At 35.9% G+C, this 21,341-nt stretch overlaps 1 protein-coding gene across 1 annotated transcript in view; it reads left to right on the top strand.

The window, feature by feature from the left end:
- Positions 1-4,944: 4,944 nt before the first annotated feature.
- LOC128212667 (uncharacterized) overlaps positions 4,945-21,341 on the top strand; it is a 53,440-nt gene continuing 37,043 nt past the window's right edge. Inside the window, exons 1-12 of the mRNA XM_052918062.1 lie at positions 4,945-5,077; positions 6,064-6,443; positions 9,088-9,283; positions 10,575-10,741; positions 11,121-11,290; positions 12,225-12,397; positions 14,578-14,714; positions 14,888-15,041; positions 15,858-17,105; positions 17,381-17,506; positions 19,279-19,389; positions 19,868-20,059. Of these exons, the coding sequence (XP_052774022.1) occupies positions 6,204-6,443; positions 9,088-9,283; positions 10,575-10,741; positions 11,121-11,290; positions 12,225-12,397; positions 14,578-14,714; positions 14,888-15,041; positions 15,858-17,105; positions 17,381-17,506; positions 19,279-19,389; positions 19,868-20,059 (2,914 nt within the window). The 5' untranslated portion in view covers positions 4,945-5,077; positions 6,064-6,203. The remainder of the gene's footprint in view (positions 5,078-6,063; positions 6,444-9,087; positions 9,284-10,574; positions 10,742-11,120; positions 11,291-12,224; positions 12,398-14,577; positions 14,715-14,887; positions 15,042-15,857; positions 17,106-17,380; positions 17,507-19,278; positions 19,390-19,867; positions 20,060-21,341) is intronic.

Raw genomic sequence — 21,341 nt, 5'->3', positions numbered from 1 at the left:
AGATTAAAGACGTGTTTTGATTGGATAGAAACTATGACGTAAGGTGTTCAGTCAACTTATGTTTCTGGACAATATTGCGCCGAGTTTTAAAGAAGAAAGCGGCCCGTGAAGTGATATGGATAATGGCCGTTAAAACTGAAATGATACAGATCTTTGTCGTTGTAAGTTATATTTCGTTTCAAGAAGTACGTAAATATAGTAAATACTATACAAACTGTTTGATTATTAATTTTCAGGTAATGAACTCTACTGTACTGTACTGTACTCTAGAAGACTGGTATTTAATTTCACTTTGAACAAAAAAGAGACCCGAAAAGTAACAAAGTAAACTCGAGAGACTTTTTGTTTCAGATTATAACAAGTTGCGTCTTCGTATCGGAATGTGGTATGTTTTTTAGATTATCCTAGACCAATCAGAATGCATGTATTTAATCATTATATCATGAGTATTTCATACAAAAGCTAATCTGTTTATCCAGCTTTATAACTGGCATGAGCATGTAAATTGTGTCTGTTAATGCTATGCTCAATTATTAATTTCCAGTTCATTCTATTTGATGTATGAATTAAATAATGACACGTTATATTCAGTTTTAAAACACTCACTTTTAAAACACTTAACTTTTAGTTAAAATAGCATGATTATTGTATTCCTTATGAAATATTAATTAAAACAACGCCACCAATCATCCGTGTATTTTCTGTTCAAGTTTGCAAAATTAGTTAATCGTTTATTCTTACTTACTGTTTCATGATTATTTCGTCATTGCAGTCAATCCAAGTAAGAGTGTATGTTTGGTATTGTGTTTGTCATTTTGTGAATAGACGTGGTACAAGTATGTGTGTATGAACGGCTTTAAACATTATATATTTTACAACGATTATGACAGGTTATACTATGTCACTCTCGTTGGCACGATGTTGCGCAAGAGTGTGGTCGACCGGAGCATCCGGAGAAAACCCACTTGTCCGGCTTGGTGACCAAAACTCACATGCGCCCAAGCCGGGAATCGAACCCGGGTCGCCTTGGTGAGAAGCGAGTGCGCTAACCACTGCGCTAACCGGACAACTAATGTGGTCGGTGTATGAATGGCTTAGGATACAAAATATGGTTCTAAGTAATGGCAATTAAAAAAATTGAAATAAAATATGCTACCGTTTAAGTTTCCAGGAATATATTTTAAGCTATTTATTCAGCTTACTTACAAATCAGTACCGTAGTTTGTTTGTGTATTTGAGTTTATCAAGGTCTGCCCGCGCCAATTGGCTGCATTATGGCTTGACTCCGCCGTGACGCCATCACGACTAGAATTGTGTTTAAATGCCGTAAGTGACATAAGACAGAAGTAACAGCAACTCGCTGTGAAATCAAGCCATTGGAAGACTTAACGAAAAATAGTGAGATACAATAGATCTTTGTGTGATACCCTAGCAACGTCGTCGTCTTATAAGCGAGCATTCCACTCGGAACACCTCGGCCATTTTCCATCAAAAACGACCTTGGATATTTGCCGGTACCGATTTAAAAAGTAGAAGTAGATTGTAACATTCTAAAGAATAGCAATGATTTATTGTAGTATTTTAACGTCTATTTTGTATTACTTAGTTTAAATTGCCAGCGAAGTGTTTATTGCATTAATAATTAAGATTCCCAAGAGTAAAGTCATTAAGTTTTACTGCTATATTGAAATTACTACGCGATCTACTTGCAGCGTAGTTAAATGTAAAGAATTCTGACATTGTAAACCGTCCATATGATCCGAGGTTGTTTTCGATGGAAAATAACCCATGGGATCCGATTGCAGGCATGCTAAAACATTGTTATAACGACTATGTTAAAGTGACTTAGGTAAATTGAAACTGTTGTTTTCAGTGTTTTATGATCAATTGCAACAGTACACATTTGTTTGGAACATGATGACTTTGGTCTTAATATTACCTATCGGAAAGTGTGCTATAAATGGTGATAAAAGTGGCCCGACAAGGTTAAGTTTCAGCCTTTTTTGCTCTCCAGAACATAAGGTGGTCAGTACATCTATAAGGGTTCGTCATCTGTACAAACGTTCCACCGTTCAAATGGCTCCTCCTTTATGAATTGGTCTGATTGTAAAACTAAGCCCACCTAGCCTAAAGCATTGCCAACGGACTGACTTTCCCTGTATAAAAATGCATCTAAATTCATGTCTGAAATCAGAAATCCTTAAATAGCCTAAGCCTTAATTATATCCAGGTCATGGTCATTGTTTTAAGAGATTCCGTTCTTTGTTGAGCCAACGTGGCTACCCCCCATCTTTTAAAACGTATGAACATATTTCTTTTTCGATTTTATAGTGTGTTTTCCTTTCTTTTTTTTATTTAGAAAGTTAATAAAATTACAAGGAACCAATTTATGTAGACCTTGGCGCTAAGTTTCGACACTAAAGTGCAAACGTGAAACTCGGAGTCCTTTTGTGCACTACAAATATGATGAAACGTGCAAACTAAAGGTTGAGAGTTGTTGAAAGGGTGTGTAGGTTAGATTTAGACTCAAATGGATTTAAAGTCATTGAGACAGAAATTGTACCATAAAAGAACCACGCGCAAAGTCGGATACCCCTACATTTACCTATAACGATATATTGATGTATGTTAATTGCACGGTGTCTTATAGCGTCGTGTCTCTTGTTTGGAGTTTAAAGGGGCGTAGCTAGCCATCTATACATGTAGATTCATAATTGTGCGAGGGGGGGGGGGGAGGTCCGGGGGCATGTTCCCTCGGAAGCTTTAAAAAACAAAGTGCATTGGAACTTTGGCTGATTTATTTTGTCAGAATCCTGTGGATTCAGCCGCGTACTGGCGTATAGGCAGCTACGCGCCCGGCCGTCAACGTAACAAGACAACACTGATACCAAGGCCAAATAAACTCCATACAAGAGACACAACGCTATAACACAACACAGTGGCCAAGGCCAAAACATGGCTGTGCCTTGATCCTGGAGCCGTTAAACATGATCACGGTTGATGTTAGGCGGCTGGGCTTGGCCCTGTAGTTTGCATTGTTTTGTTGGAGTCAGTTCATGTACAGAGACCATACATGTTCGGCGTGATACGAGTTTGAGCGCATGGAGTAGGGATGTCCATCGAACCAATAGAATTCTTCTTTCTTTTGTTGTTGTTGTCAAGTAAATAGCCATAGCGTGTGTTTCTATAAATAGTATAAATACATATACTAGGATTCTTAAATTTGATTTCGCAACGCAGTTTTGGTTTAAAATGCGACGGGGACGACTGTTTAGTTAAAGTTGATGATTGCTAACATCGTTTTCCTGAGTGCCGATTGTTCACAACCGTGTTACAGTTAACAATGTGACTAACGACATTGTTGTTAAATTCTAAACGTGACCTGTTTGATGGTGTTTTCATGAATAGACATGATATACAGCTAATCAGTTGTCAATCTTTTTTTTTTAGAAATACAGCAGATAACTAATGTATCCATTAAACTTTCAGAGCAGTTAAGAATTGAAAGTTAAAAATATTGTTAACTTTAACACAGTTCTGAGCAATAGGCACTCAGGAAAACGATATTAAAAGTATAGCACGTAACGCCGGCAATGTCTTTCGTAGTTACTTGTTATTTTATTTATATTGCCCCATACCTCAGAATTAATATAAACCCGGTTTAATGCTAGCTGCAGAATTCCAATAATGCGAAAATAATTCGATGATCGATGCGGATTTCATTTGATACCCGGGTGAGAACAATACCGTTCCAGACTCCATTCAATTCCATTAAAGCCGGAAATGTCGGACCAGGGAACCAGGTCTCGCTACAATAAGCTAAAAGTCAACACTGAAGCTGTTTTTATCACCATACGGGCTGTCATTAGGACTGAAATCAATCAAGTTGACAAAGCCGTTCTTTGGGTTACTTTTGATCGCATCGACCGTTCTTAGGAAATGACGCCGACGTTTCTATAGCGATGTATGGTTTTACCTATTGTACACTGCAATGCCATTTTTATAATAAAAGTAGCCTTAAGAATTCCCTACTATCCAGACTACAAACAGAGAGGAACGCAATGGTTATGTTAGATTAAATACATACTAGGTAAATAACAACTGAATGTATCCACAATATGTGTGTTACTTCATCAATCCATAGACTGCAAGTTTTCGCTTTTCTCTCACTCTGACTGGAAATTAAAATTCAGTTGTAAAGATATTGCCGAAAATTTAAAGTCATGTTTATGTTGTATAGTTTAGACTTGTGAACACGTGCATAAGGTCATTGTGAACAATTTACGATGTCAGAGAAATCTTCATTTTATACCTCTTTGAACAATTTATACTTTCAATACGCAAACTTCTATTAAGCTTTGTTGATAAATATTAATATGTTCAAGATTAAAATGCGTGTGTTGGTATACCAGTGTATAGTTGTGATGTTAAAGCTCACAGATTTACCATTTTTACAACTTTTTTTTATTTTTTTGTCTTAGAAAGAGCATTTTTTTGCGTAAATATCTGCAAACCAATGATAAAAGATCGCTGACAAAAGATTAGATCGTAGATTTTCATACTTCCGTTAGAAAATTAATGTTTTATGGCTTTAAGAAAAATGCATAAAACAACCATTTTTGGACTTTTTTTGAAAATCTGCGATTTTTTTTGTCAGCAATCTTAAATAACTGATTTCCATGGATTTTCCATAAAAAATGGCACGTTCAAAGAAAAAAAATAAAATAAAAAAAGTTGTCAAAACGTTCAATCTGTGAGAGTGCAGCTTTAAAAACCCATCAAGCAGTGGAGTCTTGTATCACATATACGTCGTACAAAATGACGAGTATCGAGTTTTCCAAGTATAATTGTTAATGCATTTAAATTCATACACACGTATGAATTAATAAGGCTTTTCTTTATTTTTATAAAATATATCTTTCTTGTTCCCCAGCCTACCTGGGATGTTACCTGCTTCCCCGTAGGGGTCCAGCATATGGTTGGAACCCTGGCGTGCTTCCCAAGAACAAGATCGCACCCGCCGAATGTACCGTGCTGTGTGGAGAGTACAACAGCAAATACACCGCCCTGAAAGATGGTAAGAAACAGCCGAAAGATACAATAACTGTTTGAGACAATATTAGATTTTCTTTCCGTCAAATGGAGTAACAATGTCCTCGGCAAAAAATAATAGATGTTTAATAATAGTATCATATAACCTTGATTTGCACAGTTACTTCCCTTTACAACCAAGCGCGACACTAATTGAATTTGAGCACATTCAAAAACATTTCATAGCTTGAACTAGGAACTCGTAGCTTCCAGGTTTAATATACATATTTGTCAAAAAGGACAAACTGTTTACTGTACAACTTACATGAACATTGCACATATAGTAGAGTTGCTGCAGTCAACACTTAGTGAAAATAATAGACTCCAGTTGTACTCATTAACAATCATACTTTTGTAAACAATTTCATAGCTAGTCTGCAGCATTACTGACTTACATTTTATATTTTAAAAACTAAGATTATAATATTTGACCATATAAAATCTAAATATAAAACTAATGAAGGAATTTAAAAAAAATGAAGCAAGGTATCGCAGAAGTCATTCTAAAGTCCTGTCCAGCCTTCTTTTATTGAATGAAAATCCAAGCTAAACATCATTAAAAAAAGAGTCTGGATGGCAGTTTAGAAATACTAGGTATCCCAGTGTCTTGTTACTTATAGTATTTGTCCAAGTTATAGTATTGTACTATGGTATGGGACTTTTCCAGATATTAACATTTCAGAGGTACATGTAAGGCTATCAAGTATTTCATTCTTTGTAATGGTCAAACATTGGGATTGATTTCAGTAACTTAAGCCTTAACAGCTTTTAAGCATTAACATTGAACTGCCGTATGAAAAATTGTTCAGAATTACATGTATCATTCTGTATTAAAACATCATACCAGAAGTGAGGAATTATGTAGCAGTAGTTAACAGAACAACATTACTGTAAATGTTTGGAAGATTCAATGCTTACATTCCATATTCATGGAAGTATTTGCATCATCCAACTCTTTGCTTTTCATTTAAGGAAAGTTCTGCCACTGTGTTGATCACAGTCCTAGTAATGCGACTCTGGAGCTGGTTGATGATGGGAACTGCTCGGTGCAATGTAGTGGAGACTCAGGTGCATTTTGCGGCTCTGCCTACCATGCCAGCGTGTACGAGTCCATGAACCCTGTGACAGTCAAGCTGGAAGCAAACGTCACAGGCCCAACAACTGTAGGTGCTGTCGTCGTCTTTGACCCGAATCCATTTACAACAGGCAGCGGAGTTGCAGCAAAGTTTGACTATGATGATGGGGCTGGTGTGTCAGATTACAGCAGTGCCAGCAACACTGAACATGTTTTCCATTTGGCTGGACACTACCATGTGGATGTCTATGGCTCCAGTGCCGATGGCTGGCTTCCGGTATGCAAATCTGATTTGCTTATGAGATTATTGAATGAATAACTCAATGTTAATGTTTTATAATTTACTTTAGGTGTTTATACCCAGTTTCATTGTCTACTTGTTGTTTCACTGACTACTTGTTGTGTTGCTGACACCTTTTGTATCACTGACTACTTGTTGTGTTGCGGACTACTTGTTGAGTTGCTGACTACCTTTTGTTTCACTGATTTCTTGTTGTGTTGCTGACTCCTTGTTGAGTTGCTGACTACTTGTTGTTTCACTGACTACTTGTTGTGTTGCTGACTATTTGTTGTTTCACTGACTACTTGTTGCTTTGCTGACTACTTGTTGTTTCACTGACTACTTGTTGTGTTGCTGACTATTTGTTGTTTCACTGACTACTTGTTGTTTCACTGACTACTTGTTGTTTCACTGACTTCTTGTTGTTTCACTGACTACTTGTTGTTTCACTGACTACTTGTTGCTTTGCTGATTACTTGTTGTTTCACTGACTACTTGTTGTGTTGCTGACTATTTGTTGTTTCACTGACTACTTGTTGTTTCACTGACTACTTGTTGTATTACTGACTACTTGTTGTTTCACTGATTTCTTGTTGTGTTGCTGACTACTTGTTGCTTTACTGACTACTTGTTGTTTCACTGACTACTTGTTGTGTTGCTGACTATTTGTTGTTTCACTGACTATTTGTTGTTTCACTGATTACTTGTTGTTTCACTGACTACTTGTTGTTTCACTGATTTCTTGTTGTGTTGCTGACTACTTGTTGCTTTACTGATTACTTGTTGTTTCACTGATTTCTTGTTGTGTTGCTGACTACTTGTTGCTTTACTGACTACTTGTTGTTTCACTGACTACTTGTTGTGTTGCTGACTATTTGTTGTTTCACTGGCTATTTGTTGTTTCACTGATTACTTGTTGTTTCACTGACTACTTGTTGTTTCACTGATTTCTTGTTGTGTTGCTGACTACTTGTTGCTTTACTGACTACTTGTTGTTTCACTGACTACTTGTTGTGTTGCTGACTACTTGTTGTGTTGCTGACTATTTGTTGTTTCACTGACTATTTGTTGTTTCACTGACTACTTGTTGTTTCACTGACTACTTGTTGTTTCACTGATTTCTTGTTGTGTTGCTGACTACTTGTTGCTTTACTGACTACTTGTTGTTTCACTGACTACTTGTTGTGTTGCTGACTATTTGTTGTTTCACTGACTACTTGTTGTTTCATTGATTACTTGTTGTTTCACTGACTACTTGTTGTTTCACTGACTACTTGTTGCTTTGCTGACTACTTGTTGTTTCACTGACTACTTGTTGTGTTGCTGACTATTTGTTGTTTCACTGACTACTTGTTGTTTCACTGACTACTTGTTGTGTTGCTGACTACCTTTTGTTTCACTGATTTCTTGTTGTGTTGCTGACTACTGGCTGTGTTGCTGACTACATTTTGTTTCACTGATTTCTTGTTGTGTTGCTGACTACTGGTTGTGTTGCTGATTACCTTTTATTTCACTGACTACTTGTTGTGTTGCTGACTACTTGTTGTGTTGCTGACTACTGGTTGTGTTGCTGACTACTTGTTGTGTTGCTGACTACTTCATGCTTCACTGACTACTTATTGTGTTACTGACTACTTGTTGTGTTGCTGACTACTTGTTGTTTCACTGACTACTTCATGCTTCACTGACTACTTGTTGTGTTGCTGACTACTTGTTGTGTTGCTGACTACTTGTTGTGTTGGTGGCAACACCTTTAAAGCATGGCAGATCCTGGCATTACTGCATCAACAATAGAACACCTTTGTTTCCAGTCAATAACTTAACTGAAACGTCAAGGTCAGAAATGTGGCGAGGATATATGGCACTCTCAACAAGCAATACCATTGACTTTTAACCGTATATATCCTTTTATTTCATTGAATATTTAGTTGTTAGAAAAATATTATTGGTTTGAAAAAGGTTACCTGAAGCAGTGAACTCAGGGTGAGCTACATGTATTGTGTAAGTAGATTGTCAGCGTCCATCTTCGATTCTTGTGTCATCCACAATTGATTTATTTTCACACTAGAGCTCACAACTTCATACCATGCTTTTGGAAACAGAAGGCAATTTAAGGGAAAAAGGTATGGTACTTACATGTATTTGTTTTTTGTCAGATAAAATATAGATTGCTTTGGCAATACAAAATGTGCAAATATCAGTTTTTGATTGGATCCTGCAATAACTCAAGAAGTATTGCAAGCAAGTTTTAGAAAACTTGGTATGTTTAAAGATGGGAATTAGGAGATTATGCATGTGATTTTATTTTGTCATTGGACAGAACATGTGCTTGCTATATATATATGGTAACAGAAATAGGAATAATATATTACCATCTGTTTGAACAATGAATCTCAAAAAGTCTGTAAACTTATAGGTACATGAAATTTTGTGAACAAGTTATTTGTGCCCAATAACGAATATATGCACATCATTTAAAAAGTAGTATTACTAACTTACTATAATGGCAACAAATTAGCAGCAAACTATTCAATTGCTAGAAATATGTTGTGCTCTTGTAATAATTATTTCTTTTATTATTATCAGCACTTGCTTTAATGCTAACATGTAAATTCACAGTAGTTATAAATATGTTTTGCAGCCAGTGCAGTCCTCAGTTGCTGTGGAAGTACAAAGCCGAGTGAGGGATGTAGTTGTGACTTGTCCACAGTTCATGGCAACATATGAACCGTATGACTGCCTCATTGAAGTGGGAAGGGGCTCGGCCATGCAGCTGTCTGTCTCAGTCAATGATGGTGACATCGGACCTCCCATCACAGATACCTTCAACATTGCAGGTTATGGAACAGTGTTTCTAATGAATGCAATGCTATTTTTTCATCAAGTCAGAATGGGAATCAATCTAAATGGGAAAAATATGCCATTTTGACTTAACTTGGGAATTTCTATTTATTCTGGAAATTAAACCTACGTACACTTATTAGCTTAGAATGTTACAAAAGAGTCAAAGACAGCAACAAAAATGTGAAAAGGTTTGTTTCTTAAGGAAAAAAATCTACACAAAGATGTTTTAGGGTTTGAACTTTTGTGGCTTAAATAATTTTTCAACATATTTTTTTCATTTGGTGTCAAATTCAGAATTTTCATTTAACATTTGGACAAAAAGTGTATGTAATATATCATTTTGAATTAAGCCAAACTTCAGTCTCAAATTGGTTAGAATATTTTTTTTACTGTAACAACACCAAGTATTTTTCCTTCATAATTTTTTGCTAAGGTCATGCAATGTTTATAATGCTACCTGAAAGGAGAGAAAATGGTTGCCATTTTGTCCGTCTGTCTGTCTATGCCTCCGTCCATCACTTCATCCTTCCGTGTGTCCACCATACCCTTGTCTGGAGAATAACTTCAAAACTATTGATGGTATTGAAATAAATTTAGATATATATATTACGTAGATAGATGGCTATGAGAGAAAGTGCAGTGCAAAATGGTATCATTTTTCCATTATGGTTGCTTGTCCGGGCCATATCTTGAATTGTACATAAGGAATTGTGAAACATCTTTTCTTGAATTTCAGTTGTTGTTTTTTGGCTCTCCTGACCACAAAGTTCTCAGCTTGAGCTGTTGCGATAAAAACATAGTTGCAAGGGGCAAGAAACTATGTGACATTTTTAATTACTGTCCTGGAAGAAATTTCATTTATTCAATATGGAATGTTAGAAAAAAACTCTGAAATTAGTGCGTCAGACAATCCAGTGCTCTCTCCAAGTATTTAATTTTCTGACATCCAAGAAATAAGAAAAATACTTGAAGTAAACCTTATAAAGTCATACAGCATAGTTTTGTGGTTACTTTTTGTTAATAACATGAAAATTTCACAAATAAACTATCAAATATTGTTTTTTTATCAATATGTGTGGCCAGATGACTGCAGTTATATTTTGACAAATTTATGACTTTACTGGATGTGAAATGGAAATTTTAGAAAACTTTATATCTATTTTTTTAAATCAGTAGATTTTAACAAAAGTGGTAAATTTTGTCTACCAATAGTAAAGTTCACATGTCTGGAAAATACATATGAGTCTACATAATGTTTTGTAAATATCTTTTTCCTCCCTACAGACAGCCTTGAGTTTTGGTTTGGTAGCGCTGTCCAGCAGGACCAGCCTTTTTCCATTGCCTCCTCTGTGACTGCCAGCGTCGTCGTGGGTTCTCAACCTGCCCTAGAGCATGGCATACTCACAGGGCTCGAGTACTTTGCTGTTGCCACGGGCACTGTTAATGTGTTTGTGAGTAAAACTGTTACCAGCTGCTTTTTGACTTTGAAAGTGTCTGTTTCATTTCACAGCTAATGCATTCTTGCAGTATATAGTCTTGTTGAAATGTCTATTCTTTTTAAACAGTGAAAAAAAAGTTCACATTTGTATATTCTGCCCCAAACCAACTGTTGTCTTTTAAACTTAATATTTCAGAGTTTTTACTGTCAGATAAAACTATTTTATTAGTTACTTTGTATTATCATGATTTCCAGAAAACAATTATTTTGACAGCTTGAGCAGTTTTATATAAATAATCAAATATCCAACTGGTTTAAAGACAGGATGTTAATACTTCAGTGTCATGTCAGGTAAAACATACTATGTTCACACACTGCTGCAATATGTGCAGGTGTATCGGCCAGCTTGTACTGCTACGGAGGAGTACTGCCATTTTACTCAAATGTGTGTTGCCATTGGAACCTGCAGCCAATCATGCGGGGTGAACAACTTCTGCCCCGACATCAGCAGATGTTGCAATGCTGCCAGCCCAACACACAATCTTGTCGATCGGGCTTATAAGTAGGTCCATTCTGAATTTTGTGTATATAATGGATTGAAAGGAATGAAAGAAGTGAAATGAGAATGATGTTGATGATTTATTTGTCAGCTGCAATGAAAACATTTACAATTAAAATAATACGAGTAAGGATCTTCCACAGTGCTAAAGTTGGTTTATGGGACCATAACATAATTATAATGTTTCAAAATTGCATTGAGCTTTGAGGTTCAATTTTCAGCATGCATAATACTTACATCCTTTGCAACATGTGTCGCTAAAATAAGGAGTTGAATTTTTTTTACAAAAGAAGATTTCAATAGGTTTCTAATCATAGAGCATTTTCATTTTTTTTGGAAAAACTCTCTACAAAATGTTTTTGTGTCAGCATATTCAAGACTTCCCAATGAATAATGTCTTGTTGCTTTGTGGGGATTGCTTTTATTTTAAGAAAGATATTTACATTTTTGCAACCAGAAAATGAATTTAATTCACAATTTTACACTACTTTATTGAATATCTTTAAGAAACCACATGACTTAGTTGATTGGGTAGTCTTGGGAACTTTAACATAAAAAATACTGGTCTATTTAATCAAAAACTTTTCTGAAAAAATGCAAATGCTTCTTTTTTTCAAAATCTGATAAAATCTTCTTTCATACAATTTGCTTAACTCCTTAATGCTTCAAAACCTTTAGCAAAGGATGTAATTGTTTTACTCCAGAAAAATAATGTTCATTAAAAATTAATAAGACATAAACTTTTGAAACACTTTCATTTCTGGCCTTTCCCACCAACTTTTGCACTGTGGAAATTTAGGCACTTAATAGAGATTTATACATTATATAGCATTGATTTGATTACTGCTCAGAATATACATAAACCTGTTTGCATATTTAAATAATAGTTTGTTTTCTAGTGATTTGACTGAAATCATTAATTTCCATATATTTTCAGTATGATTTTCTCTGTAAATGTGGTAATAAGCTCTGTGGGTTATGGCTGGTTTGAGGTTGTGGGGCAGCAAGAGATTTTCTCTGGAGATGTTCTGGCATTTGATGCCACAGCAACCCCCCTTCTGGCCCAGAGGAATGGGACAGTGGGTGACTTCCACTGCACAGGGTTTTCAGGTCAGTTAACATAGACCCTGCCATAGGCAATATGAGACAGGGTTATTATGGTTAATTGTGATCAAAAGTAGTTACACAAGTAAATTACTATAAGGACTTTCATTTTCATTCAACCTAATGAAATAGAGTTTTTTAAGGTCTGCCCGCTCTGATTGGCTGCTTATAAGCTACACCTTACCACATCCCCTGTTAAGTTTAAACTTATATGGAAGCAGAAGAGGGAAATTTCTTGAATGAGGTATTAAGCCATAAATGGCCAAAAAAAAGGGAAATTTGGTATTGAATTTCCATTTATTAATACAAAAAAGGAACAGGATGGGGTCCTTCACCATTGCAATATGGTGCACAACACCCAGGACTGACCTCAGAGGTCATAGTTATCCTTAGAGGACAAAGGTTGAAATTATCCTTGTATGGGCTCAGTATCTTGCATTGAGGATTTTCAAAAAAAAATGCCATGGAGGGTCACCATGCTGAGGCGTCGAGTCCCAGCTTGCACTTATTGTTTAACATCATGTTATTCTTCATTGCAATTGCATGGAAAGGCATTATGTTCGTGTCAAAGGCTCTTTCAACAGGCTTGACATGTCCCCATTTTGCGCCTGGTTTATTTAAATGAACTCGTGTCATTTTTACGTTGTGTTCTGTTCAAAACAAATAACTCATTAAAACCTTCCCACTGTTTAGGCTCTTCTCTGCCATTCATGGTTTGTAATATGCACTTTTTACGTAATTATCTACTGTAGATTATAAGTATCTTCCATGGCCGCTCGTGTAAGATAGGTTCATTCCGACCCGAGCGTAGGGTGTTTTGCGGAAACGAGGTTTCCGCAAAACACCCTGCATCCAACTTTCTTAACTTATTATGTTACATAACTCTATCATGCATCAAATATATATTTTGCCCTTTCTTATTATTCGACTTAAATTCTGGCTAAGGTGTTGCATGTTAGCACATATAAGTCAATGCACTGAAACTTATAAAATCAAGCTTGATAACTCTATCTTGTGTGAAATGCAAATTTTGCCCCTTTATTATTTTGGCTTAAAAATCTGGTTAAGGTTTTTGCATGTTATCTAATTTCACAGTAGTCCATGCATGTTTCACGAAACTTTGCAATCCTTAAACTTAAAAGCAGCATAACAGTGGAGCGTGCTGTAATGTCACAGCACTTGTTTACCAAATACTGACAAATACAAAAGGTTCAGACATGCAAAAAAATATGACCTTAATAATATTCTGAACGTACAGTGGTACTGTTCATTTTGGAAAGCACATGCTATTGCATATACAGTTTAATACATTGAACATGAAATCTAATCAAGAAATTTAAATGTATACAAACTCCTCAATATGTTGACGCTGACTGTGTTAAAACGTGCTAACTTTCATCTTTTAAAAATCCAAAATCAATCATACTGGGGTAATAAGAAATTTAATACAGTTTCAAATGATGTTAAAGTAATTCAGGTAGATACCACTTGTTTCACGCCTTTTTGTAGTAATTTAAAGCAATGATCATTATACTTAAAATCTGTCCAAATTATCTTTGAAATTTGCTTATCCATTTCTTTGCTTTATAACTCAAAACAACTAAGTTAAAATAACATTTTTCCATCGACCAATAGTGTCAATGAGTTCAATGGTGTGTTCAAATGGGTTAAAGGGCAAATTATATTGAAGAATCTTTCTTCATTATATTGATATATGAGTAAAAAAATGGTCTTAACCGACTTCGGTTTTAAAATTCATAGAACAAATATTAATTTTGTGTGGACTTTTCAACTTTTAAGTAAATCTAAAGTTATTAGTTTCTGGAATTAAACTATCAAGACTATGATCATTAAAAAACATTTTCAAATTCAGATATCTCATTTCACTGATTTTCATGAAGACAACTCCTGTTTATGGGTGAAAAATATCATTATCAAAGACTTATACAATTCTGATAAAAAATGCTTTAGTAATAGGGTGGGGTTTCCCAGATGTTTGCAGAATTGTATAATAACTTTTGCAATACTGGATATTTTGAACAAAAAATCAGCTTGACAATATTTAATATTTCGAAACATAAATGTATAAATATCAAAAGCTTAGAATAAACAAAAATCCATTATCAGATTTACTATACAGAAATGAATGAATGTGAAGTGAACAGTTTGTTATAACTATATTTCAGGAGGCGCACAGATCACGATGGGAACCAGCTGTACTGAGTTGATACAACAACAAAGCCAGCTGAAGGCCACATATGCGCGCAAGTCCAGGGTCTACTACCCCATCATGTTCACAAACAAAGGAAATGTAACGCTTCAAGTATGTGACAGTGGTTTCAAATTAATCAAATATCTGTTTGCTTTATTTACATACATACAAATAGTTTGTTCCATCAACATTGTTAAGGTGACATGGCTGCCAGTTTATATGGTAAGGAACTTAATGTTAAGTGAAGGTACTTAAATGTTTATACATTGTCTGTTCCCCTACAGGCTACAGCATCCAATCTTGCAGCTTTTGGTGGTTCAGATGTTGGCACTGCAGAAATAGCTGTTATAGAAGGGGTTGATATAGCCTACATAATACCGACCACAACCTGCATCGCTGTAAACGAAATCACTACAATCAGTATCAAACCATATACTGGTAAGAAAACAATAAGCAGTTACAAGGTGTATTGTATAACTGAATGTGTTCTGTTGCTGTGACAAGCTTCATATTATTGAAAATCAAGTAGCTCTATGGATCAAGGGTGCTTTATCTGTCACTAAGCACAGGAAATATTAGAAGATTTTACTATGTTTAAAAAAATGTATTTTCATAATATTTTTTTGATATGCATGTAATTTATACTATACATTAAATGATATTGAATTAAATTGCGAAATGATGAAATAGATATATATATATATATATATATATACAATTGAAACTTTTTGAAGCTTCAATGAACAAAGGCTAAATTCATTTTTGTCAAGCTCGCTTGTGGTGAGCTCACCATAGCTGTCACAAAGGTAGTTACCATATATGTATGTGTGTGTCTGTGTGTGTGTGTGTAAAAAAATTTACCATGAAGGTTTGTCAAGATGAGGCGGCATGTCATGCACAAGACAAGGTGCAGGTCTGTACCTCAAAGCTCAAGGTCACACTTAGAGGTTAAATGTAAAAATGAGTACATCAGAAGTTGTAATGAGTACTGTTGATAGGACTGTACCTCGTCGGGGCCACCTCTTTTACAAAGCATTACAAGATTTCCAAGTAATTCAACATGAATGTTTATGACGATGAAGTGTTGTGTCACAAAGAGGTTCCTGGTCTATACCTCAAACGTCAAGGTCACACTTTTCCAATGAACTTGTTGCAGTTGCATTAAAGACTCTTTCAACATGCTCAACCATTTGGCATCTAGTCTTGTATGTTCATAGCATTTCTTTGAACAATGAACAATTCTTCATGTTTCAGGTGATCCAGCCAATGTGTTCATTGACTGGGGTGATTCTACAAACAAATCAGTCACATCAGCAATCAGCGTCACGAAAATCTACCTGGAAATTGGCAACTACAATGTCTTTTTAAACATCTCCAACTATCTCAGCTACAAGGAGAACGTCACTCAGTTTTGTGTGGAGGAGCGCATTACAAATGTGGCTCTTAACCTGTCAAGCGGTGTGGAAGTTGATGTTGCGACTGTGCTAGAGCTAAGCATGGCATCAGGCAGTAACTATACATGTGACTACGAATTCATCTACTCTGACTCAACATCAGATGTGTTCACTCGCTCATACCTTGATGGAGACATCTTCAGTCACACATTTCCCGTCTGGGGAACTGTTGACATAACCGTTGTCTGTCAGAACACAATTAATGCAGCCACATATACGCACCAATTGACCGCTGTGGAAAGAATCTCTGGTGATGCCATAACCCCACCAGGAGCCCTGATGAATGTTCCTTTCACCATCACTCTGACCTGGGCTACTGGGTCACATGTCAGTGTGTCACTTTCTTATGATGGAATTGCTCAGACTATGACAGTAGATGCCGCTAATAAGCAAGCTACGTCCGAGTTGAAGACAGAGGATGTGCTTGGGGCCCATACCATTATTTACACCATCTCAAACCCACTGGACCCAAATCCTGCTCTTGTCACAGTTACCTTTGCCATTGAGGTGAAAATCACCAGTCCAGATATCCATTGCACATTTAGCAACTTAATCAAGATGATTGGAAGTACTGCAGTGATTCCTATCAACACTGACATTACATGTGATGTGACAATGTCATATGGCACAAGTGTGACACTGGAGATAGATTATGGCTACTCAGGGGCCACTTACAACCAATCCAATGCCCCTGGGGTTCCCTGGACGAATAGTATTCTCCAAGCTTCCCTGCCTCAGGTCCACAATTTCACCAAACACCAGTACTGCAATGTCTATGTCCACATATACAATAACTTTAACGAATACGAAGAGTGGTTCCCAGTGTGGGTCATGGTGCCTGTTGATGGGGTTACCCTACAACCATACCCCGTGGACAATCCCAAGAGGTTTGACCCTCCTGCAATTGTAAACTTCTTCTTCACTATACCAGGGCTCCTCATACCTAATGAGGTGACCTGTGAGGTAACCTGGGGCGATGGAAATAAGGACATCTACTTCCCATGTGACCTTACAAATAACCTCACACATACTTACCTTGATAGTGACGGTAAGTCATACATTAAGTCTTCATTAAATCCCTCTTAAAAAGTTCATGTATGCTTTCAAATACTCAAACAATCGTCATGTTAGATAATTTGTATGCTGTTTTTCCAGTGTTTATTGGTGAATTCTTGAGAATATAATGCATTGGTTCAGTTGAAAAACTTTATTGCTTTTAGTTTGTGGGTTAGGGAATGTGAAATAGATGAAATACGAACAACAAAATCATGATACATAGAAGATGTTAATTTTACCTAGAAATTTTGTTTTGTATACATTTAGGGGACCTGTCATTTTCCTATGAGTTGTACAACCACATATCCGAGGAGATGAATGGGGAAACTGTTTACATAGTCGCTCCAATCTTGAATGAGAAATGTTTCACCGACAGGAAAGCTGGAATTCCTGGTAAACTTACTGCTTTAATTAATATTTACATGAGTTTGTTTCGTACTGTGTGGTGTTAGATATCTTTTGGAAGTGTGTCCAAAATTAAATGAACTCAGAGAACAATTGTTTAAATTTTGCAGTCTGTAGGTTATATAAACAAAAATAAGCATGCACTTTGACATAGGCAATATGATTTAAGTTGGTTGATATTAGGGTTTGTATCACTACAAGTTGCTTGCATTACATCCATATCACACACACACACCATGCAAGACATTACATGATACAATCCCACAGATCAAGCAATTGACGTAATATGTCTTTCATTTTATACCTTAAATAAGTATTTCTAAATAAAAATAACATTACTTTTCCCTACAAAAGCATTTAAATTTAACAAACTCTATCTATTTCTTTCGCTTGGTATTGCAGAAGGAGATTTGCGTATTCTCACTACGCTGCTGTGTGATAAAGAATCAGAAACCACTGTGTGAAATATACATATTTTTTATGGTTTCAGTAGCTATGTCCCCCTTAGGGGTATAATCATTTGCACATGTCTGTGGGTTGGTAGGTCGGAAGGTCAGTAGACCAAAGCTCTTCCAAGTGATAACTCAAGAATGTCTGAAATTTGACATGGAGGTTTGGCTTTAACAATAGAAGACCCCTTTTGATCAATTTTGAGGTCATCGGCTCAAAGGTCAAGGCCACTGTGACCTTGAACCAGAAAAGTTTGTCCAGTGAGATGTGGCTAATGCCTAGCCCTATGGTCTTCAAAATTGACATGGAGGCTCGGCCTGACCAGTAGATGACCCCTTTTGAATTTGAGGTCATAAATTTTAAGGTCACAGTAACCTTAAATGTGAAATGCTTGTCTGGGTGATAACTGGACAATGCCTGAACCCAAGTCCCCAATTTGACATGTAGGTAAGGCATGACTAGGAGATTACCCCTATTGATTTGGAGATTATGAGGTCAATGGTAACAGTGACCTTGAATGTGAAAACCTTGTCCGAGTGATAACTTGACAATGCTTGATCAAATTACCCTCAAATTTGACATGAAGGTTGTGGATGTGATCAGTAGATAACCCCTTGATTTTATGATCATCAAGTCAAAGGCCAAGATCACAGTGGCCTTGAATGCCAAAAGTTTGTCTGAGTGATAACTAGACAATGCATAGACCTATGATCCTCAAACTTGACTTGGATGTTGGGTGACCTCTATTGTTTTGGGGTCACATGTATAAAGGGCAAGGTCATTATGACATTGAACACAAAGATCTTGTCTGAGTGATAACTTGAAAATGGTCCTCAAACTTGATTTGGTGGGTGGAATGACACGTAGATTGCCTTTATTGATTAAGGTCCAAAGGTCATGGTAATTATCACCTTAAGGGTGAAAATCATGGCCAAGTGGTAACTTGACAGTGGCTGCATCGAAGGTCTTCAAACTGGGGGTTGGGCGTGACTACTACATTAACCCTATTGATTTTGAGGTCATCAGGTCAAAATAGCTGGCATCTCAGTCCTGGCATATTTAATTAAATTGTTCAAATATTCCTGACTACAGAGCACTCAGGGGGTGTAATGTTTATATTAAAATAATGAAATGCCTTATATGAAAATGTAACTTGATTATAATAAGGATTATAATAAAAATGCATGGAAATGTGATGCTGCCTTCATTCAAGGCAGGTTTGTAGAATAAGGGCCTTCGAAGTAATTTATCATTTTGATTAACAACAAATGTATATATACCAATCCTTCTTGTTCAATATTGGTTTTCAGGTGACTCTATCCAGCTTGGTTTTTCTGCTACACGTGCGCCACCCGCTGGCATACTTGACCTTGAGTTTGACTGTGGCAATGCTGTCACACCTACTAATAGAAAGAGACTTGGTAAGTTGCATAATTTTACCCAGGCTTTCAACAAAAGTGAACTCAAATGCAAAAGCTATTGTTCTGGCCCCTATTTCTTAAAACCTCTTAAGTCCCTTATAACAGGGTTAAGCTAAACCCACTGTTTTTGTCTTTCAAAATATTGTGTTTTATATACTCCTTCAAATGTTTTAATACTTTAGATAGGAATTATTGTTACGATTACCACAATGAACCATTTTTCATTTATAAAAAATCACTATAAGTATGTATTTTGGCTTATTGAAATAAGTAGCTTAATTCTGTTAAAGCTTAAGAAGTTTCGAGAAGTTGGGGCCTGTCTGTATAAAGAAATGAAAATATTACTTAGAACAAAATTAATATTCATGGTGAACTTGAAAATTCTCAGACTTTGACAATATACTAAATAAATTTCTGTATATTACTACAAAAAGTTATCTTTAAGGAGATACATAAACATACTTGTTTATATCTTTAGAAAACAGTCCCAATGGCATTGACTGGGAGACATGTACTTACCCAGCACGTGGCAATTATTCACAGACGGTGACTGCTACAAGTCGGCTAGAAACCAAAACCTGCCCTCACATTGTTGAGATCATGTATCCAGTGACAAGCGACTTCACTTTTGAGGCACTGAATGCTCCTATAAATGCTGAGCTTCTCCCTTGTAAGATGTTTAAAGTTTTTAAAAGTCTGTCCGCCCCCATTGGCTGCATCAGGGCTTAAACCAAGCATGTGCCATTATGACTTGAAGTGTATTTAAATGCCATAAATGATATGAATCAGGAGTGACCATTTTGAGTCACATCTATAAATCAGCAGTGAAAAAACAGAGTGAGGTCCAGGAGGTGCAATACTCAAGCTATTTTTAAATAAACCACTCGGTTCTTTATTTAACGTGCTGGCTGAAAAGCACTGATATACAAACATCTTAGGTTTAACCATGCTGCATACGTTTTATAAACTGGGTTTATCTTTTTAACAACATAAAAAACAGGTCCATTTTTGGTTCTGTTGCAAAGACTATTTACTAATAATTTGTTTTATGGTCCCCTAAAATTTGCCAAAATTATGGTATCCGGACAATAACTCATAAAAGGGCTGAAAGATTGAAATATTTTTTTGATACACATGTTTAATAGCATTATTTAAGTACATGCCAAGTTCAACTTTGGTTACAAACTACCAATCTTTGACTGAGTTATGGCCATTACTATTGCCAAAAATTTGTGTCTTGAAAGGGTTGACAGATAAAAAAAATATTTTTGTACACAATCATGTTAAACAGCATAATACACAAATACAGGTTAGTGTCAGTTTTGGTTATGCATGACACTTTTTAAAGGAGTTTTGGCACATATTCAACTATGAATATTCTACGCACATAAAAATGGGTTGAAATAGCTTTTGTTACATGGTTTTACATCATAATAATTCTTCAGGTCAAGTTTTACTTTGGTAACAAGCCTCTCTTTTTTAGTTAGGCCCCCTTTTAAACTTGAAAGTTAAAACAACAAAAAAGTATATTGGGATAATTGCTTATGGCAGGTACTATGAATCTAGATAAAACAATAAAATTTGACAAAAAAGTACCCCAAAATGCAAAAAAAAATCCGCTGATGGAATGTTCAATGTATGTTAATAATTGAATTAATTTCCGAATAAAACATAATGGAAACCGTGCTGTTGGTTTGGCAGCCAAATTGGCATCTGAGGTTGTTGTTAGAAATTCTATTTCTGAGCAAAATGTTTAGGATCTTTATGAATATGGGTCAATTCAGGTCAAAACATAGGTCATAAGGTCATATAAAGAAAACAGTTGTGTTCATCAATCAAATCATTAAAATTAAGACAAAATTATTTTTGTAGTTTCTTTTTCCTTACATAAATTCAAGAGTGTTTATCTAATCTACAGGAAACTCCCTTCAAAATATTTCTTAGCAATTGAT

The sequence above is a fragment of the Mya arenaria genome, chromosome 2 (genome assembly GCF_026914265.1).
Source record: "Mya arenaria isolate MELC-2E11 chromosome 2, ASM2691426v1".
Lineage (NCBI taxonomy): Eukaryota > Metazoa > Mollusca > Bivalvia > Myida > Myidae > Mya > Mya arenaria.
This window is presented reverse-complemented; position numbering and strand designations above follow the sequence as displayed.